This window comes from Emydura macquarii, unplaced genomic scaffold, assembly GCF_026122565.2.
Source record: "Emydura macquarii macquarii isolate MOO-44397 ecotype Brisbane River unplaced genomic scaffold, CSIRO-AGI_Emac_v2 contig_691, whole genome shotgun sequence".
NCBI lineage: Eukaryota > Metazoa > Chordata > Testudines > Chelidae > Emydura > Emydura macquarii.
Genome location: NW_027130828.1, coordinates 12,405,428 through 12,432,548, shown reverse-complemented (window position 1 = coordinate 12,432,548; position 27,121 = coordinate 12,405,428). Strand labels below are relative to the sequence as shown.

Here is a 27,121-nt window from a genome sequence, read left to right as displayed (position 1 = left end):
GCAAAGGCAGCCGCCAGGCTCTGACACCAAGAGCAGCTGCTGTGACAGGCAGGACTGGATCAGCCGGGTTGCGACTGGGTCTGACTGCTGGCATCTGTCCTCCTGCCCATCTCTGGCTCTCTCTGATTTCCCGCTGCTCAGAATCTGTCCCACAGCTCCTGTCTCGGGTGGGTTTTGTCTCCTGTGTTTTCTCTCTTGCCCTGTCCCTCCCTGGGTGGAAGAGGCGGCAGGAAGAACTGGTTGTCACAGTGACGTGCCATAGGCACTGAGATGCTCCCAGGTGGCCAAGGAACTGCTGTTCTCTGAATCAGACCGCGTAGCAGAAGGCAGCTAGAGGAAGGTTCTGAAGTGTCTGTGTCCATCAGGTAATGGGACCGCTGGTACAGGGACACTGAGCTAGAGCGGGCTATAGGCTGAGAGCCTTCTGGGATGGCGGGGAGGTCGGGGTGCCCTCCTCTCATGTCTTTGGATACATTTTCAAATGCACCAGCTTCCAGTAAGTAGGTGCCTGATTTCTGAGCAGCCAGGAAGCTTCAGGGACCTGTGCCTCTGTCCCCAGCCTCGTCCGTCCCTCACGGGAACAGAAAAGGAACCAGTTACTAGGCTCTGCGCTCACATGAGGGTAGCCGTGTGTGTCTGCAGGGGAGCTGGCCTGTCCTTCTGCTCCAAGATGCTAGCAGCCGAATGAACGGTGGGACTCCCCTTCTTCCATTCTCTAGGAAACGTATTTGACCAGCAAGGGGTGGGGAGAGATTGAAACCCAGCATGCTAAGGGGAATGCATGAGCACTGGGAAGCATTAAAGACTACTTAGCCTCGGGCGCGATGGGACTGGGGCCATTTCTGAAGGCAAGGAAGCCCCTTCCCAAAGCTCATGGCTGGTCCTCCAGGGCCTCCTGCACTCTCTAACCAGGAGTTCTGTTTCCTTTCAGACTGAAGAGCTTCTTTTTCCAGATCTCCTCAGGATGGCAACAGGTGAGAGCTACCCCTCCCCCCCCATGGGCACGTCTCCTCTTCTCTACCCGTCTGTTTCCATCCAATTGTCTAAGCCAGAGCACTGGGCCTGAGCCCCCAAGTGCAGATCCAGGGCGTGGGGAGATGTTGGATCCGGAGTTCCGGCACAGGGCCATCTCTGCTGACCAGTCTCGGGTTCTGTTGCTGCGTTTTCCCCTTTTAGAAGCCTTGTCCCTGCTTGCTTCTCTCCCTTTTTTCTACTCCTATCCCTGCCAGCTCAGTACAGCACAAATGCCAGGCTCATGCCTGCTGTAAGGATACGGAATGGGAGAGAACTGAGCATGAGCCAGGCGCTTTCCTTGGACAGTTGATTCCGGCAGCACCCATGCGTGATCCTTGCACTTGATCCTGGTGTGGGGATTTGCCGCTGTCAGGGTGTTTCCCCCCTCTCCCTCTCTCCGCTTTGGGTTTCACCTGGCTCTTTACCTGCTGTAGCCTGGAGGCAGTGGGTTGCATTGTGCTCCCACAGCCCTGTAAACAGAATAAATCCTTTGACTTCAGTGCAGTTAATCCACATTTACAGTGGAGTGAGAGAGAACAGAATCTGGCCCAGGGAAACTTTCTCCCAGTTCTCCTGCTTTAAATGAGTTCAGTGCTGGTGCAAGGTCCAGTCCGAGTCTGGCAGTCCTAGAGACTAACTGGGCTCAGTTAGTCCCATGAGACCTCAGCACTGCCCTGCGGGAACTGTTCGTAGGGCCGCGAGGGGTGTTCAGTCTCCGTGGCCCAGTCAGTCCTTGGCACAGCGGCTGCCAAGGAAGCTGATTAGTGCTGGTTTTGAGGGTGGTTTTTGTGAGGCCGGCACTTGGTCACTAGGACCTGGACTGAGAACCACTCAGCTTGTTTCTCCCAGGCCAAGGAACAGCCATCAGATGATGATGACGACTTCTGTTACTGCCAGCCTGAACCGGTGACAGGCTATACAACCCAGAACCAATCCCCTATCAGTACACCTCTGTCTTTGGCCCCATTGCCATGGGGTCTGAATAAACCTTACAGCCTCCCTAGCAGGTGTGAAGTATTATTGTCCCTGTTTGACAGGTGGGAACTGTGGCACTAAGGGAGGAAGGGTAAAAAAATTAAAATACACCCAAGGCCCATTTTCCAGAGTGACGTAGGCACTTCGGTGTTGGCTTTCAATGAGAGTTGAGGCTGCCACATGCGGAAGTTGCTTTGGGCTGGTCTACAATGGGAACTCCGATCGGCATCGCTACGTCTCTCAGGGATGTGAAAAATCCACACCCCGAGAGATGTAGCTATACCGACCTAACCCCTGGTGCAGACATTGCTGGGAAGAATTCTTCCATCGAGCTAGTTACCACCTCTCAGGGAGGTGGATTGTGGGCTTGTACACACTATCTCTTGTGTCGGCATAACTTATATCGCTCTGGGATGTGAATAAGCCATCCCCTTGAGCAACATAAATTACTCCGACAGTGCTATCTCCCACCGACATCGCTACCGCCTCTCATGGAGGTGGTTTTATTATACCAGTGGGAGAGCTCTCTCCTGTCGGCATGGAGCGTCTTCACCAGACGCTGTGGCACTGCTAGTGTAGACTAGCCCTCTGCGTAGACAAAGCCTTTGAAAATGGGCTGGGAGTTAAGTTCCTAAGTCACTTGAACGTTTTTGAAAACCTTGCCCACAGTGCAAATCCGTGGCAGAGCCCGGAATTGAACCCACCTCTCTTGAGTCCCAATATGGTACCTTAACCATCCCCTCCCTCAGTGCCCAGTTTTACTCCGGTTCCTGGAGAACATCCCCGGTGTCTCAGATAGTGCTTGCAGCCACTGTTCCCGTCTGCTCAGAGGTGTAATTTTAGAAGGCTGTAATCAGAAGACCTCTTATTGCTGGGAGCGGCAGACGCCGAGCCTCAGACAGCTCTGAGAACGCCCGGCTTTATTTTTAGCACTTCTGCCTTGTCCTTGCTGCACTCGAGACGGTTACATTCACCCAGTTTTTGAAAATGGTCTAGTGTGCTTGGGAAGCGGAGCTCTCTGTCAGCTCCATGCACTGGAATGAATGGTGACTTAGAAATAACTTGCCCACTCCCAGGGTGGTTGTAACCCTAAGGGACCCTCTCCGGTGTAGTGCTGGGGTGTTGGCACAGACTGTGTGCACCTTACTTTCCCTAACAACGTGAACTGGGTGGGGGAGGGCGGACAGATGGGATGTTGAGATTGCAGCTTTTCTGAGAGGGTCAATGGTTTGTCGCTGTGTCTCTCTTGTCAGGCGTCACTCTCTGGCTTTTTGGAGGGGTTTCTTCCCTGGGGTGGAGATTTATAGCTGCTGCCAAATGCAAGTGAGCCAGCGTTCCCGGTGCTAATCCACTGTAATATTTGCTGTCGTGCTTGGGAATCGAAAGGTGGCCTGGGGCCAGCTTCTGCTCTCAGTCACGCCAGTGTAAAGCTAGAGTAACTCTGTGCAGAGGCTGGGGGAGCCATCCAGGCTATGGCCCGACCACTTTTTGGCCAGGCCAAACCTGAGTGGCACTGCAGCCCCCACTTGCCAGGTTGCAACACTGCTCATTCAAATTTGGAGGGGGTGAGTGTAGACTTCATGGGCCGGAGGGATCAGGCTGCTGGTGCAGCGGGCACCTGAGAAGGGAAGCGAAGTTTAGGCAGGTGTGGGGGTGAAATCTGTGGGCACTTTAAATGGTGCTCCACAGCCCCTCACTCTCTGTAGCCCCGGGGAGTTACTTTAGATTTATACTGGTGTGACTGACAGCAGGACTTCACACAGGGAGAGCAATGGCCAACGATGGTGTTGGAGGAAAAGAGGAAAGTGTATCGGAGCTAGTGTGTGTGTCAGGTGGTGGGCGTACCATGAAAAGTGGGCAAATCTGGGGTGAGGGGCATGTGTAAGAGGTAGGCCCAAAGGATGGAATGGAGCAACTGGAGTAGGTGGGTGGTCTGGAATTGGTGGGGTGGGCTCAGTAGAGCTGGTGGAGGTATTGGCTAGGGCGGGCCATGGGCGGACAGGCAAGGTGAGCGGTCAGGGGGCAGAGATGTCTGAAAGGGGTCAGAGTTTGTGAAGCACCTGCCAGCTGAACGGGAGCCACTGGGAAGGAAATGTGTCCCAGGAGAGAGGAGAATCACCGTCAGATTTTGTAATGTTAAAGGAGGAGGTGTCAATCTCCACAGGCGGAAGGAGCTTCTCCCCTCCCTAGAAGAAAGCACCCGTATGCTTCTTCCCCCGGGGCACACCTTTCTCCCTGGGCTGATGCCCTGCCTCTCTGTTTGTTTCCTTGGTCTCCTGGTCTCACTGGGGGGGCCTGGATTTTGAGTTTACTGACAGTGGGCCAAATCCATCCCTGGCATAGCTCCAGTGAAGCCAGCTGAGTGTCACCAGGGCAGACTTTGGTCTGCTGTCTGGGCGTGCCCGAGGCAGTGGGGCAGAGGCTGATAGGAAGTCATCCCCTGGTCAGAAGGAAGATGGATGCCACCCAGTGTCCTGCCTTGTGTGTCTGGGAAACCTGGGCTTTCCTACCACTTTCTCCCCTGTCCTTATATATACATCAAAAGCTACAGCTCTGTGCTATGGGAGTGGGTCCCGGTTGGCACTGGCGTGGGTGTTGTATCTGGGAGGCTCATGGCTGTAGGGTACCGTGTATAAGGCTGTTCAGTCAGAGGCACCGCAGAGCCCATTTACACCAGCCCCCCCCTGGAGTCACTCTGGATTTGCCTCGGGCGAGCTGAAATCAGAATCTTTGCACATTGGCTTCTGTGAAGTGGCTGAGGCTTGGCTCCTGCCGTATCCTAGCAACCATCTCCGTGGCAATGTGTGTTAGCTCTGACCACAAGGCTCCAGCCTGGCCCATCAGTGAAGGGAGGCCGCTGGCTCAGGCCTCAAAATGTGCTGAGCGGAAACGGCTTGGCAAGAAGGGGGGGAGGAAAGGAGAACGAGAGCCATTGAGTCGGAGAGATGGGGACAGAGTGCTCCTGCCTGGCCGCCTCGCCGGAAAAGGCTGGCAAAGGTACCTGGGGGGGGGGGGCAATAGCCCCAGAGCGCCCTCCATGGAGCCGCCACCGCACGGCCCACTGCTGGCCGTTTTCTGCTCCGATTAATCCCCGGGGATCTGGAGGTGGTTCAAGTCCTCTCCTCCTCCCTGGGGATCCCTGTAAAGAGAGATTTGTCCCAGCCGGGCGGAGCTTTCCTTCCTGTGATCTGGCACTCGCTCTCTGACTAACCCTGTTCTCTGCTTTTCCTTCTCCCGCAGAAAAACTGAAGAACAGCAAAATCATCTTTGTGGTGGGTAAGTTGGCACTGGGCTCAGGTAAAGGCTGAGTGGTCTTGCGCGGTGCTTTCAGTCATGGCTCAGTTGCATAAAGCCCCATCTGCTGGGCTCTGTCACTCAGTACCTGTCCTGAAAATGTTCAGCCAAAGAGACCTGGGGTTTCAGGGGTCCAACTTGAGATGCTGTAAAGTGCCTGATTTTCAGCAGGCAAGTGCTTGGAGCTTTCTGCTCATCAGGTGCCTTTAAGGTGTCCTAAGTTGCACACTAAAAATCGCTTGTCGTGTGGCCCTGGCTTGATGGCCTCCAAGAGGAAGTCATGTCTATCCTCCAAAACCAGACTGGAAAGAGCAGATGTGAGTGTCATTGGCACTGAGATGGGGTAGAGGGTCTGTGGGGGCTTGCCATCTTTGCTTTCTGTGTTCTTGGGGAGGGTGCCGTGAAGGCCACCAGTTACCCCCAGATCAGGTACAACACAGGAGACAGCTTCCTCCACCTGCTGCCATTGCCTCCTTCCTGACCTGAGGAACCATCTCTGGAGGTGTGAGCGGGGAGCTCAGTCTCCAGGGCCCATTCAATCCTTCGCCCCTCTCTGCTGAGACTGCCAGCTAAGTGCCGTGTGTTGGCCACGCATCCCCTCCCCATCCCACGTAGGCCACCAAGCAGAGTCAGATGCTCAGTGACTGTCATTCCCAGCTTAGGCTAGGTTTGAAGTGACAGCTGAGCCATAGAGTTCAGGCGACATCCTGGGCAGCTGCTATTCAAAGACATGCTGATGCTTTATGGGGGAAATGTGGCTCCAGGTACAGTACTGTGGAGGCAGTTCTGCACGTATCTCTATTTCTCTCCCCACCGCTCACCTTTCGTCACTAGCAATAGTGACTTGAAGACAGGAGCTTTCTGGCTTTAATTGGGGTTCAGCTGCTGCCTGTTTTGCTACACACTGAGTCCTTGTGATCCGTTAATGCGATCACAATAATCTCCCCAGAGCTGGGAGAAGGCTCTGATCTCAGCAGGAGCCCTGAATTCCTTAGCTAAGGTCCCAGTTGCATGTAGATGCCCCTAGTAAGTAAGAACAAAGAGGAGGATGAAACAGGCTATTTCTAGGTGGGATTTTTGCCTAGGAGGCACCTGAGCTCTTTTCCCCTCCACCTCCTGTGCCTTGTCCTTGTGTGAAATCCAGGTGGGCCCGGCTCAGGGAAAGGCACCCAATGCGAGAAGATTGTCCAGAAGTATGGCTACACCCACCTGTCCACCGGCGACCTCCTGAGGGCAGAGGTCAACTCTGGCTCGGAGAGAGGCAAGAAGCTCTCTGCTATCATGGAGAAGGGAGAGCTGGTGCCCCTGGTGAGTCTGCACCATTTCTGCAGGGGGAGGAACTCGGTCTTAAAGCATTACATCCTGGTGCACATTCCCAGCTACCCGTGCCAGTGTGTGAGAGAACCCGATGCAGAGGCCATCTCAGGATGCCCGCTCTCCTGATTGTGGTGCATTGTGGGTGGCTGAGGCAGGTGCGTGGACGGGGCTGCAGTCGGGGCACCTCTTTCCCAGTTCTTAGGGGGTGGCTCATGGACCTGGTGTCCCAGGTGTTTGGTGGCTCCCGGCAGTTCCAGGAAGGAAGTACTCTGGCATCTGGGGAGGGGAGCAGGTTAGGATATAAAACGGGGGAGGATAAACTCCATGTCTGTGCGTGTCGGTGCCCAAAGACCACAGTGAGCAGCTTCCACTTGCTGTACCTCCTCTGGTGAGACAGGAGGGAGTGCACACGGTCCCTGGACCCTGCGAAAGGATCTGTCGGTTGGTGCAGTTGAGGACAAACACTGATGCTCATGTGGCTTTGCACTGACAGGTGGGGGCTGCCCATCGGGAAGGGGAGCCCAGCGGCTGTGGGAGGGGCCACCTTGCCCCGCTGGGGTAAAGGGAGCCCCGGGAGACTCTGCAAAGCTGCCAGGTAGCGGGAACTGAAAGCGCTGTCCCTAACTCTGACCTAAATGCCTGTGTTTCCCCTCCCCCAGGATACGGTGCTTGATATGCTGCGAGACGCCATGGTGGCCAAGGCAGACGTCTCCAAGGGGTTCCTGATTGACGGCTACCCCCGAGAGGTGAAGCAAGGCGAGGAGTTTGAGAAGAAGGTGAGGAAGGGCATGGCAGAGGCTCCATTGACCTGGCGTGACCCGGACTAAATGCATTACCATTTGCACCAACCAGAACCAGAGCCACACCAGAGGGCAGAGCAGGGGCTGGGCAGCCGCTTAGTGGGGCAGGAAAGGGATACGCTCACCAGGAGAGAGCAAGGGAGACAAACATCGAGCATAGGCAGCAGCAAGAGCAGTGTATTCTCAGCCCCCGCCCCCAACCACTTGACATCACACCTGCACTAGCTGTAGTCTTGTCCCAAACTCTGCGTGGTGAGGCTTGCTCAGTAGCTGAATAAGGCGATCTCAGAAACAGGGCAGTGGTGGGGTCGATTCACTGGGGCACACACATCTCTTCGGACTTGAACCAAAGCCCCAGCATGGCGCTAAAGGACGCTCTGCTGCTGGAGGCACCATCTTTAGGCTGAGATGTCAGACCAAGCTCTGGTTCGTCGCTATTTTTTATAGAAGGGGTTTAGACCCTGGTGTCCCAGCCAAACTTGAGTAATTACATTCTGCCTCCGCCAGTTACCCCAGTTACTTTCAACTGAGTGTCAGATTCGTCTTTATTTCCCATCCTAAACTGCTGAGGTAGTGTTGCTGCGTGTGGTTAAACAGCTGTCAGGCTCCACTCCGGAGGGGCTGCAATGAGCCCTCTAAACCGCCTGTAAAGTGTTTGCCGTGATAGGTTATAGAGAAGGTATTGTTCATGGGGTTAGAGCATTAAGGCTGTTCCGTGTGCTGCCTGGGAGCATGGCCTTGGAGGCAGGTTTTACTGTCTGCTCCCGGAAACTGTAACCCTGCTAGCACAAGCCTGGAGCGTCCGGGGAGAAAACTTGTGAGAGAGGAAGGTACCTGCACTGACGTGATCACTGGCTGTAATACACAGGACTGGCACAAGGTGGTGCAATGGCTGTTCCATAGTAACAGCTGGAAAAGCAATAGAAAAGGTGTGAACATGTGCAGAGTAACAACCAAATGGAGCCTGAATATGCCCCCAACACACACACAAGAGCCAGGTCCAGAGCAAAGGCAGAGCCAGGTGTTACTATGGGGTGCAGAAGGGTCGCCCAGTACTAGGAGGATCCGTACTATCCCCCATCTGTTTGCCATGGAAGAGCTGGGGTGAGGGCGTGTTGGTGCACACTGGGGTAACAGCCCTGACTCTGGTCTGGACTGGGTCAAGTGGTAGGGTGACTGCTCCAGAACCAGCTCTCCTTCCCTTCGCCCAGGTCAGGGTGATTCAGTGAAGGCTCGGGGCATGGTCTTCCTCACCCCTCGGTCACCATGCTGCGGGATTGGTGGAGAAAACTATGAACCCGGTAAAGGAAACGCTTGATCAGATAGAGAGAACATTTCCCTGGTTCTCCTCCCCAACAGATCGCCCCGCCCACACTGCTGCTCTACGTGGATGCCGGGAAGGACACCATGGTCAAGCGTTTGTTGAAACGGGGTGAGACCAGTGGGCGGGTGGACGACAATGAGGAGACGATCAAAAAGCGCCTGGACACTTACTACAAGGCCACTGAGCCAGTCATCGCGTTCTACGAGAAGAGAGGGATCGTCCGTAAGGTATATCGTCCGCAAGCCGCTCAGCTCATGACTGGAACTGGGTACAGGTGGGGGTGGAACTGGCCCTTTCTCATGTTTCCATCTGCTGAGACTCTGCAGAGCCCATTGTGGGTTTGGACAGGTCCAAGCCAGTTTCCATCCTTGTGTCTCAGATGGTCTGGGGCTTCCTAGGGGCCAAAGGGGCAGAACGTACCCTCAGATACCTCTGAGCAGAGGAAATCCCAGAGCACGCCCTGCGACTGTGGATCAACAAGGAGGGGGGAGGGCTAACGAGGGATGCGGCTCTGGGAAGGGAAGAGACGCATCAGAGGGGACTTTCCAAACTGGATAGAGACAGTCAGAGAGCTGACTGTGCTGGGAGTGAGGGGAGAAGGACCTGGTTGGGTTGGGAGGGAGGGAGTGGGGAGAGCAGGACCTGGTTGGGTGTCAGAGAGTGAGGGCCTGGCCCCCAAAATTCAGGCAAGTGTCAAATCATCCCCCAAACTGCTGAGAACTCCTCCATGTGCTTGGAGGCTGGTTCCTCACTCTGACACGCCCTGCCCCTCCCCCAGGGCCCGAGCTGACAGGGGCCCACACACAAGACGCACGTCCCCAACCTCAGAAACCTTCCAACTGGAAACCGGGCCTGAGACGGATCCCCTGGGAGAGCCCCTTGTGGACACTGGGCCAAATAAATCCCTGGTGCAGCCCCATTGCCCTCAACGGGGTTACACCCAGGTGAACTTGGCCTAGTGTCCTGAGCTCAGGCTAGCCTGATGCTGGATGGTGCCATGGTGCTGCGCCCCCAGAACCAGCCAGGCCTCAGGTGCTGCAGAATGGGTTCTGATGGCATTGCGCCTGCCAGAAGTAGATCCTCTGGCCGGCATGGAGACCTGGGAAGCTGGGCTGTCCTAGGCCTGTGCAGTGCTGCACGGTGCAGGACGTAGCCTAGGGGCTTCTCTAAGACCCTGTCCTTACTGGATCTCCCGCTTCGCCCCTACAGCTGAACGCAGAAGGCACCGTGGACGAGGTGTTCGTGCAGGTCTGCACTCAACTGGATGCCCTGAAGTAAAGCATGAAAGGGACTCCCTACCCCTCACCCCTTCCCACCCAGAGAGAACGTCACCCCCTTCCTAACCCCAGAGCCCAAGCATTCCCCCCACCCCTCCTTCGAGCTCCATAGCAGAGACAGCGGATGTGGCTTTATCCTGTTTTCATGGCCAGAGCCCCGAGGAGGAAATTCAAGGACATTGTGTTTGGCTCCTTCCCTTCTCGCCACAGTAAAATTCACTTTAATGAGCCCAGGCTTTATCTTTTTCTTCTGCACCAGGAAGTGAGTTTTTCTTTCCAGAGATTTTGTCCCCCCTGCTCCCTGAGGTTGATTAAAGACAGGAAGTGCCTGTTTATCCCACTCCACCGCATCAGCAGCAGGAGAGGGGAATCTGCTCTGGCACAGAGGGGGAGGATTCTCTGGCAGCGCAGGCCACATGCTCCCTCTTTCAAGCAGAAGATGCAGTTGAGAGTCTTAAAATCTGCCTGGGATAGAGGGAATTTGAATCAAATGCAGAGAAAACTTCACTTGAGCCAGGGCTGGGCAAAATCTCCCCGTCTGAGTGTAGAGCCAGACACCAACCAGTGTAACCACTGCTGACACCCAACCTCTCCCCGCCCCCCGTGTGTGAACATTGGGAGAGAGCAGTGACCAGGGGATGCCCTGGGGCAGACTCCGACTCCCCCATGGGATGTATAAAATCCCTTTCCTCCCGCTCCACTCCCCACTGTGATGCTGCCTGTTCAGAGCCAGCATCTGCCAGCAGAGTAGCCCATCATTAGCATCAGGGAGCCCAGGGTTGGGAGAGGGAGGGGGCATATCTTCTGCCAGAGTCCGGTGCCCTGGGCCTTTGTGTAGCTCTGTCTCCAGGGAAGGCGTTTGAGGCTGACATGCATCTCTGCTGAAAACCCCTCTCAGTCTGCTTTTTCCCAGCCCTCCCTCCCAACCCCTCCCTTTCCCCAAGACTGCCTAGCGCTTTGGGTGGGTTACTAAAGGCCAGGGGGACTGACTGATCCTGGGGGCTACCCCAAAAGGCTGCGAAGTGAACACTGTGCCTCATTCGATCTCTGTCTTACTGTGCTTTTTATTGCTCTGCTGCTCACGCACTGCATGCACACACTGTCATGTTTCACAGCTCCCCCCACACACACACACACGCATTCTCACACTGTCTCCAACACACTCATTGATGGCAGCTCTTCTCTTCATTTTTTTTTTTTTACAATGGTTTATAAACAACAGTATTTATGAATGAAAAGCACCAACACCGCCCCCCCCAGAGTCTTAAAGGCGGGATATTGCACCCGCTGCCCGAATGTACATTGACATATCGTTATTAAAGAGTGGCTGAAAAGTGCTTCTTGGTGTGAGCTGTACCTTTATTTGACTTCCACCATGCTCCGTCCAGTGCTGACCATGTCTAGGGGGGTAGGGGTGGGAGGAGTGCATCACTGTCCCAATTTGCCCAAATCCTGTCTGTTCTCACCAGGGCAGGGCCTGTCCCCACCGGGATAGGAGACCTCTGAGGAAAGCGCAGGATGGGGGAAGGTACAGTAGTTGTCCTCCATGAGACAATGCCCTCAGCATAATGTTAGGGGGCTCTGGGCCGTGAGTGGTGCCATCTTTAAGTTGCTATGGAAACCTTCAGTCCTCTGCCCTCGCGCCATGTGGTGCTTTTCACCAGAGAGGTATCAGCCCCTGGTGGCCTGGCCAAACTGCAGCCAAACATCTGACTCCCACATACACAAGACCCCTTGTCACTGCTCAGGCAGCAAGAAGGAGCATTAAAGAGTGTGCAGCAGCTGCTTACACCCCTTTCCGCTGCTGGCGCTCATCCTTCCTATCCGCAACGGGTCGAGACATCTTCTCCAATCGGACCAAGAGCAGCAGAGCGTGGGGGCCTGTCTGTGCAATGTGGGCAAGCTACGGTTGCCAGGAGAACCTAGTTATGCCTCTCCTGGTGATGTGCCATTCATATCAGGGTATTCAGGAGGGGGAGAGTTGATGAAGGGCTGTGGGGATGAGAGATGCTGAGTGAAGGTAAGTCACGGTGGTCCCTGCGTTTTCAGCCAGAGACACTTGAAAGCCAGAAAGCGCCCAGTTGACAAGCCAATGAACTAAACAGACCCATTGCCTGGGGAATCTCCTGGGTGGCTCATGGGCCAAGTTTGTCCTGCTTCGTGCCCCATTGGCGCTGCTCTAGCCATGGCCCATTGACCGCTACTCCAGGGCCAGTGGGTTTAAGTAGGTGCGCACTGGGCCAGGGCATGGTGTGTCACGCAGCAGCTAAGAGACGCAACGGCCGTGAACTGTTCTACCCTCCAAAGGACGAGAATCAGTGGGAGGCCTTTGTGAACTTGATCCAACGGCCACTGAAGTCAGCAGGGCTTTTTCCTTTGACTTGAAAGGAGTTTGGATCAGGCCCTTTCTAGAAAGTGGAAGATGCAGTAAATCAGCCAGCAAGGGCACGGGCAGATCCAAGGTCGGGGGAAAAAGAGGCTGTCTGGAAGAAACAGAAGTTGCTGAGACAGTGACGAGGAAGGAAACGAGCAGTAAAACATGCTTAGATGTCCGACGTGTTATGCAAGAGCTTGGAGTCTGGGTCACAAACAGGAACAACCGGTGAGTCTGCGACAAGCAAATAACCCCAGTCTGGCTGCTGTTGAGAAGCATCAGTCGGACACAGCGTGCGTCTGGAATGTGAGGCGGGAAGGATGTAGCCCATCCAGTCTGAGGGCACATTCCATCAAAGGCTCCTCCTGCAGCCGCTGAGGGAGGGTGTCAGGTGGTCAATGAAGCAGACGATTGTGAGGACGGGGAATCTGTCAGCGTACAATTTATGAAGTCCAGCTCGAGTTTATGAACTGCCTGTATTCTTAGGTCTTAGGGCTGTCGACAACTGTATTGTCCCTTCACACTCCTCCTGGGATGGTGCTGGATGTCTGTCTATGGCTGGCTGTTAAAGACTATCAGCGCCTGGATAGATTTTGCCCAGGAGTCACTGCCTCCTAGACAAACCTTCTCTGCAGCGAGCTAGAGGCTGAAGGAATGGAACTGCCCTGGGAGAGGGAACCATGAGATGTGTCCATCCAACCCTTTAGAAACACAGGGACTGGGTGGGTCAGAGACACCCAGGAAACTTGGGGCAGGAGAGAGGAACAAAGGGACCCGGTTTTTGGAGGGAGAGGGGCCATTTGATTGCAGGACCAGCCAGGCTGAAGGAAGTGGGTGCAGGAGGAGGTCAGAGAGAGCCACCATGGTGGTTTGGAGGAGGAGACGGAGAAGTCAGGAGGAGGTGGAGAAGCATGGCCAGCAGAGGGGACCAGGAACGAACACTGAGCCCAAGCCCAAGGAATGCTCCAGGGGTGAGGAAACTGCGGCAGGGATTTGTATGCAGGTGCTTTGTCTTTTGCTTGGATTTGTGTCCCTCTCCTGCTGGCCAATGGTTCGGTGATTGTTCCAGAAAGCCCTTCTGCAAAGCCAGGGTGTTATGTGCGTCAGCTGTCATGTGTCCCTGAAGAGCTGCCCCCCAGGCAGGAGCTCTGGGCTAAGGGTGGCCGTAAGCAGCTGGGAGGCTAGGGAGGGCGGCCAGGTGTCAGGGCCTAGGCAGCTGGACTGTGCGCTCTGGGCTGTCAGAAGGGGCTGCGGTGAAAGGTTTGCCTCGAGCGGCAGAGGCCGGGGTTGAACTCTGCTCCGGTGGATTCAGGGAGGCAGTGCCCAGGGCAGGGACCCAAACACAGAAACCTGGTGAATGCCCAGAAAGGGGCAGCTTGACCAGGGCTGTGGCCAGGACTATGGGCACTCAGCCAGCAGCATGGGATCTGAGCGGGTGACTGGTGGCTAGCATAGAGGGGAGAGGAAGCCAGAGACAGGCGAGCTTCCCGGGGCTGGCTGTAGATTTGTGTGCAGCTTTCCTGGGCTGCTAGAAGGAGGTTGCACGACATCCTGGTACCCATTGGGCAGGAACCCCAGGGGACGAGCCATCTATACATCCATAGATCTAACTGGACGGGACGCCAGCTCCCCCCCCCTCACTCCCATTGCACAGTAGAGTTAGCGGGTGTTCCCTGCAGGGAGAACCAGGCCTGAGAGGTCTATGCTACTCTCCCCAGCCCTCCTAAAACCCCATTGAAAGCCATCCTCTTCCTCCCATGGCAGCATGGCCTAGTGGTCTGAGCATGGAGCTGGGAGCCAGGAAATCCTGAATTCTAATCCTGGCTCAGGTACTGGTGCCCTTTGTGGATTTGGACCATGTCACTGCCCTGTGCCTCAGTTTCCCCAATGTGTAAAATGGGGATAATGCTGCTCGACCTCATGGAGGACTGGGGAAAATAATCAGTTAATGTTTGTGATGTGCTGACTGTTGCTGTAGATGGGGCGGGTGGTACCCTGCAGGGGCTGGCACTGAAATCATGCCCGAGCACAGGTGCTCGCCATCATTGCAGGGAACGACCTGGGAGCCCAGCACTCTGGGAAAGGAGGCTGGGTTCACGTGGAGTGAATTTCACTGGAAGAGCCTCTCTCTGTGGTGGCCGGACTGAGCTAGGAGCAGTGCTTAATTTGTGCCGGGGCTGAGCCCCGGCACGTCTCGGTTTGGCAGTTCATAGCCCCGGCACCTCTGGGCTTGTTGTGTCGGTTATGAAAGTAAAAACATTGCTAGAGCCCTGGCACCTCTCTCGTTACAAATGAAGCACTGGCTAGGAGCCAGAGGCAGCCTGGGAGAGGAGATGCCCTTTGGTTTCTTTCAGCGAACTCCCTACCCATGCCTGGCTGTGGGTTGTTTGTCCTTCCCCTAACCTGGCAGCCGAGTGAGCGAGGAGGAACGAGAAGATTCTGCAAAGCCCAAACAATCTTGCAGTCTAGGAGCCTGGGGGAATTGAAGTGCTTAGAGAGTTTCTGGAAAACAAAAGCAAAGCGTATCCAGGAAATTCTTGATGTGGGGCCTCTGCCTGTTGCGTGGTCAGAATGAGCTGGAGTGGAGAGGAGAAAGGACCAGGGCGCTGTACACTGAGTGCAAACACTTCAGGCTTAATTATTGTCAGTGCTGGTGAGTGGCTTTCCCTGCTGCTGGGGTGCTCAGAGAATCTGCCCCCGGAAGCCCAGAGCGAGGCCTAGTCCCTAGTCAGAGAAGCATTGACCTTACCCTAACCCTAAACGTCAGTACCAAGGCCATACGGCTCCTGTCCCCAGCATTCCCCGGACACAGGAGGAGCGGCCTAGCCCAGTCTCTTCGGGCCGGGCTTTTGAAGGTATTTAGGCACCTAAAGATACGGATGGGGCTTCATGGGATTTTCAAAAGTGCCTAAGTGCCCAACTCTGACTGAAGTCACTTTGGTGCCTAACTCCCATTGATTTCCTTCCCCCTGGACCAGTGCCATGGGCCCTGCCTGACTCTGCTCTGCCTCCTCCATTGCCCATGTTGGTAAATCTACCTACTGCCATCTTGGCAGCGTTGCCTTGCCGCGAACCCCAGCCAGATGAGACGTTCGGTAACGCCCTGGCTGCTTCCCTGCAAAGCTGGGGTAAGTGCATCTGCAGAAGTGCTGTTTCGTGGCACTCAGGGAGGGGTCCCTGGTTCAGGGGGCGGGAGCAGCTTTGCAAGGGGAAGAATGACCCAGTGTGTGATAGCTGCTGGGACACTCGCTGTATGTAGGGTGATCACAACTGTCCTGGCTAGTGTTTATGTACCATCACCTCCTCCCAACATCACAGGTCAGCACTTACTGCAGGAGCCTGGTTATCTTGTGCCTTGGGGAGAGTGGAAACCAGTCACCAGGTTATTCACCCTGCGCTGTGAGGAATAATACTCTGCACTCACAGAGCACCATCCATTCAAAGATTTCTCCAGCTAGATCTCCCAGACCCCCTGGGCGGTAGACATTGGCCCCATAGTACAGCTGGAGAAACTGAGGCCCAGAAAAGTGCAAGGCCTCCTGGTCTGTGGCAGAGTTGGAGTCAGGTCAGAGCAGGAAATGTTTGCTAAACAAGCGGCTCAGTCACGCCGTCATCAGCAGTTTTACCAAGGCCAACGCCTGAGAATGCTTTGGGAGAGCTGTCTGGAATCAGCTGTGTGCAGCATGCAGAGAGGGGTACTCCTGTGGTTTTGTAACTCTCCACCAGACCCTGCTACAGTACCTGGCTTTAAACAAGGCTTTTACCAGCGTCCCAGCGGAGTGCCTGTTGCCATTGCTTTTCCGAAGCAGTCCAGGAGGTGGCAGTGTGCTCTCACAGGAGACAGCCCTCTGGTTTCTCAAGATAGAGGAATATTTCCCAGTTGAAAACAATGGATGCTGGGTTGGGGGCCAGTGCCCACCTGTGATACTGCACAGCTCTCCAGCACGTCACGTGCAAGCACAGCTATCCCCCGGGAACCAGCCACGGCGGAGAACAGGTAACACACTGAACCCTGGGTGCCTGTGCCACCTACAAACACAGCAGAGGAATCAGGAATACAGGAGTTGCCAGACTGGGTCCCTCTAGTCCAGCAAGCTGCCTCTGGCAGTGCCAGCACCGGGGGTATCAGAGGAAGATGCAGGAAACCATGTGGCAGGCAGATGTGGGATAATCTGCCCCCTGGGAAGGTCTCCTCTAATCCCTAAGCGTTGGCGTTTGGTTTAAACCCTGAAGAAGGAAGGATTTTATCCCTTCCAAACGTTTCTGTGAGCATTAGCTATCCTAGCGCTGGGTCTTCTCCACAGAAATTTCTGATCCTCCTTTGATTTTATTTCAACACATAAACAGGTCTTTTCATTGCAGGGGATGGACCCCAGAGAAAACCCTAAAGACCATGTTTTCAAAAGAGCTCAGCCTGTTAGGTGGGGACTGAGGTCGTTCAGTCATGGGGCCGAGAGAGAGAGAGAGAGAGGGAGGGAGGGAGGGAGGGAGAGAGAGAGAGAGAGAGAGAGAGAGGTTTTATGCAAACATTTCTATTAGTAGTTAAAAAAAAAAATCACCCTTAATTTTAGCCCTAAAGTTCCCTGTGTGATCCAAGAAAAGAAATATGCATCATTTCCCATGTTGTCTTTGTTATTGGAAATGATCTCTGAAAACCCACGGGCCATTGGTTGCTCCTGGAATTGACCTGATTAGAAGAAACGGTTAAAATGTACCAACACGTAGAATTTCAGAGATTTACAGGGAGAAAGCTGTGAGACCGTGCTGTGACCCGTGCACAGCTGACAAAATTAGGACATCCCAGTGCACTTGCAAATCAGGGACTGGCCTATTGAACCCTGCCAAAGCAATATTTTATCCATGCTTTTGGCAGTTAGCAATGACCATGCAAGGAGCACGGCGAGGGAGAATCAGGCCTTGACACCCAGTCCATCCGCCCAGGGCTCAGGCACCTTTACAAATCTAAATTTGACCTACTAGGCCAACGCACTACTCTGGCCAGGGCCTGACCGACTCTTGTGCGTGTGTGTTGGAATGCTGTGACAGTGTGTGCGATGAATGGGCTGTCATGTTGTTGTGTAGCTCTGTGTGGGATGGAGCATCTTCTAGACACTTGTGTGCTGTGTCACACCCAGTGTGGTGTGTCCTGTGCGTGTCCATATGATGTGCCCTGAGTGCAACACGATGCTGTTTTTGTTTCACTTGTACTCTGTACAGTGGAAACTTCAGGGCGTTTTCCCTTTCTAAAAGCTTCACACCCAATCATTTGCATGAAAGCACAATTTAATTTGCAGTACAATTTAAAGCAAATTTAGTTGGGGTTGGTCCTGCTTTGAGCAGGGGGTTGGACTAGATGATCTCCTCATCTCCTCATCTTCTATGATTCTATGATCTGGCATTGGTCACTGTTGAAAGACGGGATACTGGGCTAGATGGACCATTGGTCTGACTCAGCATGACCATCCTTATGTTCTTCTGTGTCATCAGCACATCTGTACAATACTGAGTAAGAACGTGAATGACTTTCACATCAAATAATCTATTCCCACTAGAAGTCTCTTGCAGAGCAGACAAGAAGAAGGCAGGTACAATTAAATTCACTTGCAGCAAAATGCGGGATTCCTTTTATTTTAAGGCTTTCCCTGTAATTCACTGTATTTAGTGCACTGTGATAAGGGCTGGCTCGGTACAGGAGTAACAGGGTAGAATTCTCTGGCCTGTGTTATGCAGGAGGTCAGAGTAAATGATGATAATGGTCCCGTCTGGCTTTAAAATCTGGGAATCCAGCTGAAGTCAATGGCAAAGCTGCATTTCAAACAAATATCAAAAATACCACCTGCAGCTGTCTGGATATTCATATCCTCTTAAGCACAGCTGTGGCTTTTTTGCCCCCCTTTCAGGCAGCACCATGGACTGGTGTAGCCCAGTGGGTCATTGGCAGAGCTGAAATTAGAGCTCAGGGTCTCTCAACCCAAAACCTGACATCTGTGTTCATGCCTCCTGGCCGCTCTGCCCTTGTGCTTGTGTGGCAACCCTGTGAAATGGAGCAGACGTGAACGCTTGGTGACCGACTCCAGCTTGAGGCAGCATTGGGCTGTAGAAGGGGTTTTATGACCAGTGGGAATACACAGCCAGCCTCTTTTGTGCTGTAACGAATGCGGACTACAGTAAACTGCGCAGCAGTCAGTGTAATTGCATCAACAGTGACACGGGGGCAGGAACGGAGCTGGGTAGGTTTATACCTGTGTGCTCTGGGCACGATTCTCTTCTCACATACACTGGTGCAATTCAGGAGTAACTCCACTTTTGTCAGAGGTAAACTGGAGTAAACATGATGTGAGAAGAGAACTGATTCTTCTGTCCCCAGGGGACAAAACTTTATAAGAGGAGAGAACGGATGGCCCAGTGATTTGGGGGCTGGCCTGGGACTCAGGACACTTGTGTTAAATTCCTTGCCCTGCTATGGACTTCCTCCGTGACCTTGGGCAAGTCACTTAGTCACTCTGTGCCTCAGTTTTCCCATCTGTAAACTGGGATAATAGCCCTGCCATGCCTCATAGAGGCATTGTGAGGATAACTGCATTAAAGATGGTGGGGTGCTCTGTTACTATGGCAACAGGGGCCATGTAAGTACAATTGATGGATACTGTCTCAGGCTATTGGCCGGTGGCAGTATGATACAGCCTGGGAAGAGGCTGATCTTTGTTACTGTGCTCTGACACGGGCAGTGTTCTGTGGCTGCTGTTCCAGATGAGCAGGAAAGAGAGAGATGGTAACAAAGGGCTATGGACGCGAAGATGCACACAGGCAGGCTCAGGAAAGGACGTGTGTCATAGGCAGCAGGGAGCTGGACTGCCCCCAACCGTGAACGTAAACAGAAAAGCAAAAATAAAAAACTGCCCCATGCATAAAAATGGCAGGCCAGTGAAGAGCGCAGGCTTCTCCTCCCTCCAGGGTAAACTTCACCACAGCTACGTACACAGAAGCTTTTGGAATCCAGCTTCCTGAACGCTGTCGTGCCGCTTGGTGGATGCTCCAGAAACTGAAGTGGCTTAGCAGAACTGGGAATGGATCCCGAATTGCTTTGAGATCACAGCTCTCAGGCCCGCAGGCCCAGTGCTGCGAGATGATGAGCACCCTCTGCTCTCTGCCACCTCTCGGGAAGGAATCACCAGCTGGAAAAGCCGGAGCTGAATCTAAGTGTATAAAGATGTTAATGACGGCCAAAAGATGGCCGCAGCGTGGGGTGTGGCGTTTCCAGCAGCCAGGCCCTGGTGTATGGGATCCCGTTCTGACTGCAACCTGTTATCCTTTCTACAGTCAAGGAGCTTGCGCTGTTTGAGGCCCATCCCAACCTGTAAGTCAGGGTGGCTTGAGTTGGGGAAAATTGATCATAACAGATTTGTATGTGTAGACATGGGCACTTCCCCCCACCTGAAGGACAAATTGATCTGTCGATCTAATCGAGACAAGGCCAAAGACAGAAGAGGGGGGAAATGCATCAGCCCCGCTGTGAATGAAGCTAGGCGCATGTGTAGGCGGCGAGCACCTTTACGGGTGTGTCTCCGTTGAGTCTTTGACCCTCCCAAAGTGAATAGTCATTGGGGAAGGCGTCTATCCAGAAAGCACAGTCAGCACACACCAGCGTCCAGGGACGGACCCCAGCCGAGAGCCCATCGGCACGATAATTGAAACCAGGTTGCAGCTGGGTCCCCAGGCCTGTGTACTAACCATTAGACAACACTCCCCCTCAGGAATCCTAAAGGAAGGATTCAGTGCCCGGGGCTTGAGAACAGGGCTGAGTCCACATACATGCTGCAGCTGCACTGAGGCGGGCCCACGAGCCCAGTGATCTGTCTCCATGCCTAATCTGCCCGGAAAGCCTGGAAATCCCTCCCTGGCATAACCTGTGCAGATGTTAGTCGGGATGCAGCCATGCCAGGGGATAATATCAGTTACCGGGTTGGCTGAGGGCAGGAGAAAACCAAATGCAGGCCCACGTGGAGGCCAGGAAGTGGAGCTGCTGCCAAGAGCTCCAGATGTGCCGGGAGCCCCATCTCGGCTGTACTCCTCTCTGCAGAAAGAACCAAAAGTGCAAGGCGGCCTCCCTTGCTCTCCCTTTGTCTTGAGCCACGGCTCCCTTCTTGCTGTCAGGACGTGACCTCCAGCAGAGGCTCCAGGCCTCTGAAAACGGCATTTCCTCTTTCCATTTGGCGGGCGCTCGCTTGGCAGACTCTCCTCCAAAGGGAGTTAATTTCCTGCCGGGCCGGGTCATCAGGGCTGGGTTGAGTCAGTGCTACACATTCAGGCGTTGTGAGTCCTCCACCGCACATCCACTCTGCAGAGCAGCCCGGGCACAGCAAGCTGCGGCCACCTCGCCTGCCCCCAACGACCTGCTCCTGTTCTCCTGCTGCCTCCCCTTCTCCATTGCCGAGAGCTCTGAAACTTCCCAAGGCTGGAGTGGAGAAGCTTCCTCTTCCTCCGTTTTTTTCTCCTCGGTCCTTTAGCGAAACAGTGTGGCCCATCGGGGGTTCCTGGTGCGAGGCCACTGCCTCTGGACACAGGCTAAGAAGAGCCGGGACGCTGAGAAGAGAGGCAAAGCGGGGAATCGGCATTCTCACCCCATGGAGGCTGGGCTGTTCCTAGCAGCGCTGCTGCTGTCTTGCCCACTGATACGCACAAGTGAGTGGCTCCTAGTCTGCGTTCTTGGCGGGCAGCCCTGGGTGCGGGGTGGTCGGTTTGATTCCGTATTCTCCTGCCTGCCTCGGCCCCCTCCTTCCCGCAGCTGCATCTTTACATTAGAGCTGAATCCAGGTTAACCAAGCTCTCCGTTTTTTATGCTTCAAGCAGCCCAAGGCACTTTCGTGTGTGCTTGTGAACTAGACCCCGGGCCGTGTGCCGCTCTGTCCCCAGCAAACGCAGCCAAAGGTCCCGCTTTGCACCGGGAATTTGCATCCGGTGGGGACTCCACATTGCTCCTCTCGCTTTCTGTGGAAAGCCCCATGGCGAGAGTGAAACCTGGCTTTGCTTTCACTTCTGCCCACACCCTGGTGACCCCACCATGCTGGCTGGCTTTTTACTCAGCTCTCTGCTTAGCTCTGTCCCCGTCAGCGATTCCCTTGGTCAGCCTGGGAAAGCCGAGCCAGCACCGCCTCTGCTGTCCGCCAGCTGAATTCACTAGGCCTGAGTTTGCCGCACTGCACTCCCTGTGGCCGAGGGGAGAGTGTGTGGGGGCTGCGGGAGGCTGGGATCTGAGAGACTAGGGCTGTTGCTTTCTCAGGGGTGCTGTGCAAAGACTTATGTGTGAAATACCCCCGTGGGCGCACACACGCTGGGGCCCGAGACTGCAGCGTCAGGTCAACAGCCTGTGGCTGCCAGAGCCAGATCCTGTAAAGTGCTGAGTGCTTCCTGCAGCGCCTTCCGCGCCATTGGCTCCCGTGGGAGGCCAGGGCAATCTGCAGCTCCCAGGCTCAGGCTCATCCAAAACCCCCTGACGTCAGGGGGACGTCTGTTGTCTTCCACGGACGTTGGAGCAGGCCCATAATTAGCATACACGAAAGCAACTTACAGAAAAATAGCTAGAGGAGGGAAGGAAAACTTCTCCCCTGGGCCTGGGACAAGGTGTGGGTTTGTGACTTCCCAGTGACCCACCAGATAAATCTCAGTTCTGTGGGACCAGACAACGCAAAGCCTGTGTAAGGCCAGCTGAGCAGCTGTTATGGGTTTCCTGGGCTATGCAAGGCATCAAACTGCGGTGCTGCTTCCATGCCAGTGTTGGGCTGGGGTTACTGAGAAGCACACTCAGTGCTGGGAGATGCAGGGGGCCGGATCCTCAGCCGGAGTGAATCAGCGTATGCCCCAGGGGCACTGCTTGGCCTCGCTCCGCAAGGGAGGGAGGCTGATCTGGCCTGTTGCGTTTGGTGTAAAACATCTTTTGATTACTCGGTCAAATCAAGCTTGTGTGGCTGCAGCCAGAGTGTTGAGAGTTGGAGTTTTGCAGAGGAAATAGCTTGAAACGTTGGAAAGAGAAAGAGAAAACCACATACAAATGTTAGACAAGTGCACATCCCAGCTTTGTTGTTCTCGCTTTGGGATTGTAAAGAGGCAGCATGGGAGAGGCGAGGGAGAAGGGGAAATGAAAAAAACGTGTCCGGCTTTGAAAACTGACACTGTGAAGGATTTGGGAATGTGGGCATATACCATGGATTGGGATAAATCCTCTCTCTACAATCACCTACTCTGGGAAAGTGAGATGTCTGGGAAATTCCCCAGCTGCATTTATTCACCCTCATAAAAGACTGCACGTGTTGAGACCAAAGAGTAGAGCAACAATAGGAGGGGAAAGTACAATTCAGGATGAGCAAAAGTTTGAAAGGAACAAAGGTTGTGAGCGAATTAACAGAAATACATGGCAAGGAAACTAAACGAGCTCAGGGGAGAGCGCGAGAGCTGTTAGCACCCTGAAGAATGAGCGTGGAAGGGCAGGTAGCAGAGATGGAATTGAAATCTTGCACTGGAAATGAATTGTGGCTTTGCTGACGGGTCGGCCTATGTGGATCTGTCTAGAAAGGCAGAGTAGCTGTGTAGCAGGGACGTGCTGTGAAAATCAGCACTGATTCCACTCTGGTTTATAACACTGAGCTCAGGGGACACAGCCGGGCCAGCACTGTGCGATGCCCCCGTCCCACAACATGGCAGGCTTCGCCATGGAGACTGGTTCTAAACCAAGATCAAGTCTCCAGGGGGATAGCGGGGGTGGAGATAACATGGTTATGACATACCGGGGTACAATCCATACCAGTGAAGGGCTAGGTCACCCCTACCCTGCAACCTGGGGTGGCTCCCAATGCTTTGCTGCTGTAGCTCACAACCTGGGCTCCTCATAAACACCCAAACAGCCTGAAGGTCACACCCTTGACTGTCAGTGTATAGCCACAGCCCTGGTCCAGCAGCCTTGGTTACTACTGGCAGGGTGACCCCAACACACGCCCAGTCCCGAATCTTCCCCCAAGAGCATGTGTTCTGCACCGTCCAGCCCTCTCCTGGACACTTCAGATATATTGGGTCCATTGCCCCTCTAAGGGGCTCAGTGCACGGCTTGTCCAGTTCTAGCTAACCAGGGCTACGCAGGTGTGAACGTGTGTCTTTAATATCATACCGGGGGATTTCATGCCTTGACACACGAGGTTGCTCTGTACTTGTTGATATTATTGACCAATGAATGACTAGTTTTCAAACGATACCTCACATTTTGTACAAAGCTAATGCCAGTCGTGTGTGGGGTGTGAATACAGGGGTGCACGGGCTCACAGTGGTTACAGATGGTTTTTAAATGTGTACGCCCCAGAGCCCCAGCCCACAGAACGTGAGAGGCTGACAGGCGTGGAAGCATCTTCAGGGATATCGTCTGCAGTTTTCTCTGCTCAGGCGTGATCACCTCCGGGATAATTGCAAGATTCCCACTCGGCAGGGGCTAGGGACGAGGGTGGAATTTCCCTGAGTCCGCTGACTGGGAGAGCAGTGTGAAATCCCAGGACTTGGGGGGCACGCTTCTCTGCAGAAAAATGGTGGTGGAAATCTGTTAACAGGGCAGCCCCCAGAGAATGGGAGATGCTGCATCCTGAGATCGTGAGTCACTAAGGGAAGGCGCGTCCCTAGTGCCTGTGTGATACCTAGAGCTGTGCTAACCCCAGCACTGAGATCAACAGAGTAAGGGGGCTAGTTTAAGTGACTTCTCAGGAAGAGCTCTCGTAGCTGGATAATCTGGTTCAAATGGGAACAGACGGTGGCTAGACAGCCTCACTGGGCCAAGTCCATCCCTGGTGGAACCCAATGACTTCTCTGGACTTGCACCCGGGGGGAATTTGGCTCAGTGTCTGCACTAAAACCCCAGAGCGTTCTCGTCCTCTTTGGTGGCGCCACGAGGCTCGTCCCTTTCACCCCTGCCATTGAGGTTCCACATGGCAGCCCCCGTTCTCCCGGTGGACCTTCCTTTGGAACCCTGCAGGGTCACCGGAGGGGGCCGTGTGTTGAATGACTGGTGGGGATGGACACGCTGGCTCAGTGGCTGCTGCAGTGGCATTAGCCCCAGGCCAGCGTGTGTGTTTCCTGTTGCCCCTGGAAAGCATGAGGAGCACCCGGAGGAGTCTGACACCCACGCCTCCGTGTGACAGAATCACCCCGGGATGAGACGCTCTCTCCCTATATACAGGCAGAGGTGAGCCAGGCATTGCTAGGTGTGGCACTTCCCACCCACAGCACAGCGAGGCGACCAGCTGAGCATTACAGGGGGTCACACTAGATGATCCAATGGTCACTTAAAATCTATGCATCTGCTAGTAGCTGCCATACGAAGTGTGACAGATCATGCCCTCCTATGCACTACCTTTGGGGACCGGATTGTGTTGCACACGTAGGGACTGTACGTAACTCCAGTGGGGAGGGCTACCCCAACTTCTCCAGGAAGCACAAACCGCGGGAGATGACTGTGGCAAAGCATTCAGGTTGTAACTCTTCCAGAGAGATACAACCGCTTGGAGACATTTGCATACACTGATTCCAACTGGATTGGCTGGAAGCCATCAGACAAAGAAAGGACATTTGGATAAACAGTGGGATTCGCACAGGCTCAGGCCTTCTTTCTGATCCAGCAAACAGACAGGACCATGTGTCCAAGGGTCCAACCCTTGCAGAAGAGTTGGAAAGACTTTGGCTTGCTAGGGCCCGATAAAGCTGACGAGGGCAAGGTGTTAGCACATGAACGGGAATGTTGCTTTGTTACCTGTTTTCGCTGTAAGGCTTTTACCTTAAGAATAAAGGTGCTGGCTTAGAAGGAGCCGGGTGGCACCTTGTAATTGCTGGCGACGCGCTGTTCAGAGCCCTCGGACAGAAAGCGAAGCACAGGTGCTGGTCTCTAGGCAGACTGGCTTGCGGGGGACGTCACGGTGTAAGGCACGGAGCTGTGCGGCCTTAAAACACTGGTCAGGGGGGAGAGAACTGCGGGTCTCTGCCCAAGGAAGGTGCTGGCTGGGAGCCAAAAACCTTAAGTAGGTGCCATCGAGGGACCTTGGCAGGAGATACAGGAGCAATTACCCTGCCCCAGTGACACCGAGTATAGCTGCAAAATGAACATCTGTGCCCCTCCCCCGTCCGCTCCCCATTATTCCCTGTCCCTTACTCCATTTTTCACTTCCAAAGTAGATAATTGGTCATAAGAACATAAGAATGGCCAGATTGGGTCAGACCAATGGCCCATCGAGCCCAGCATCCTCTCCTCCGACAGCGGCCAATGCCAGGTGCTTCAGAGGGAATGAACAGAACAGGCGATCATCACGTGAGCCAGCCCGTCGCCCATGTCTTTAAAACATGTGAGAAACCCTGGTTATGGAAAAACTCAAAAGCCTCCAAAACAAGTGGGGGGAAAAGCTACACTCCCCAGCTACCATCTGGGCGTCTGTAGCACCATGTGCTGTGATTCTGCTGGCTGGCCCAAGCTAAATAGCGTTGGACTGCATGATTGCTTAGCGGGGCGACCTTTCAGAGCCCCCCTGCGGGAGTCGGTGGTGCAGTAGGTGGCATTCTTCCCTTGGCCAGAACCAAAATCATGTCCTAGGAGACAGAGCTCTGGTACCTGTAGCCCCTGACACCCCTGGCAAGAACGGCACAATGACCTCAATTCCCGGGTGGGTTTTTATGTTCCGCCTCCCTCACATTCCAGCTGCGGTTTCCGATGGAAGAGGCATTTCTGACTTTGTGTCCTAAACTGTAGCTGAACGTTGGTGCTTGCTCTTAGGCAGCTGCCACGTCCCACCCCAGAGGTGGCTGTGTTTCAGTGACTGTTGGAGCGAGCCCTGTGTATACTCTGTTTATGAGTCGGTAAAGTGTTGCGGGGTGGAAGGCACTATGTGAATGGATGATCCCCTCGTCAGTCAGCTGCCTCCCCTTCTAACCAGACCTCCCTTCTCTAAACCCCACCCCTGCCTTCACCACCCTTATGTGTGCATCACACCCACCACCCTTGCCTACCCTCTGCTCTGAATTGGCATCCCACTGTATTGCTGGCCCTTTACTGGCATTGTTTTCCGGCTCGCAGAGAGGATCTGAATCATATGATTGAGTCCCGGTGTGCTGATCTCCTCCAGCCAGTACCGTAGCAGTGACATTGAAGGGGGAGCTGTGTAACGGGTGTGCTGCCTTTGGTGGAATTAGGGGTTGTCCTAGGGGTCCTCAGGTGGCAGGGTTTACCCAGCTCTGTCTGGAATGGCAGCCGGGGTAGATTCTGCTGCCCTCATGTCATAGGAAAGGAGCCGGACAGAATGAGCCACAGGGAATCACCAAATTCCCATTCATGGCAACGGGACAACGGTTTGGCCTCATTTCCCTCCACCCGTGGGGGCAGGAGGGAGGCGTCTAGGAGACCAAGCGATCGTCCCGGTTACAGTTCTGGGGTGCTGCTGGATTCCCAGCAGCAAAAATCTGTGTTGTCTCCCTGAAGCCCCAGGCCCGTAAAGAGGCTCAGCAACCCAGAGGCACCCCGGCGATCTCCCAGTTTTGTAGGGGCCGGAAGAGACGAGCAGAAATGATATTGCAAGCCTCACAAGGGGAAGGGTTTGTTCCCGTTGCTTAGCCCCGGAAATAGGCTGGTTCCTGGGAAAACAATTTCCCCTCACCTCTGGTGATAGTTTTCTTTAGCCAAGTGTGGCATCAAGCCTGGGAGAAGGAAGTGGTCTGAGACAGCTCTGCCCTG

At 54.3% G+C, this 27,121-nt stretch overlaps 2 protein-coding genes across 4 annotated transcripts in view; both read left to right on the top strand.

The window, feature by feature from the left end:
- Window positions 1–11,338, top strand: part of AK1 (adenylate kinase 1) — a 34,491-nt gene extending 23,153 nt beyond the window's left edge. For 2 of the 3 annotated variants that reach the window (XM_067542121.1, XM_067542123.1), the window contains 6 exons: window positions 932–974; window positions 5,230–5,265; window positions 6,428–6,591; window positions 7,260–7,376; window positions 8,760–8,951; window positions 9,934–11,338. In XM_067542121.1, the coding sequence (XP_067398222.1) occupies window positions 932–974; window positions 5,230–5,265; window positions 6,428–6,591; window positions 7,260–7,376; window positions 8,760–8,951; window positions 9,934–10,002 (621 nt within the window). In that variant the 3' untranslated portion in view covers window positions 10,003–11,338. Of the gene's footprint in view, window positions 1–931; window positions 975–4,858; window positions 4,987–5,229; window positions 5,266–6,427; window positions 6,592–7,259; window positions 7,377–8,759; window positions 8,952–9,933 lie in introns of those variants that run through there. The other variant, XM_067542122.1, reaches the window with a different exon arrangement.
- Window positions 11,339–20,701: 9,363 nt separating this feature from the next.
- ENG (endoglin) overlaps window positions 20,702–27,121 on the top strand; it is a 49,795-nt gene continuing 43,375 nt past the window's right edge. Inside the window, exon 1 of the mRNA XM_067542119.1 lies at window positions 20,702–21,057. Within this exon, the coding sequence (XP_067398220.1) occupies window positions 21,000–21,057 (58 nt within the window). The 5' untranslated portion in view covers window positions 20,702–20,999. The remainder of the gene's footprint in view (window positions 21,058–27,121) is intronic.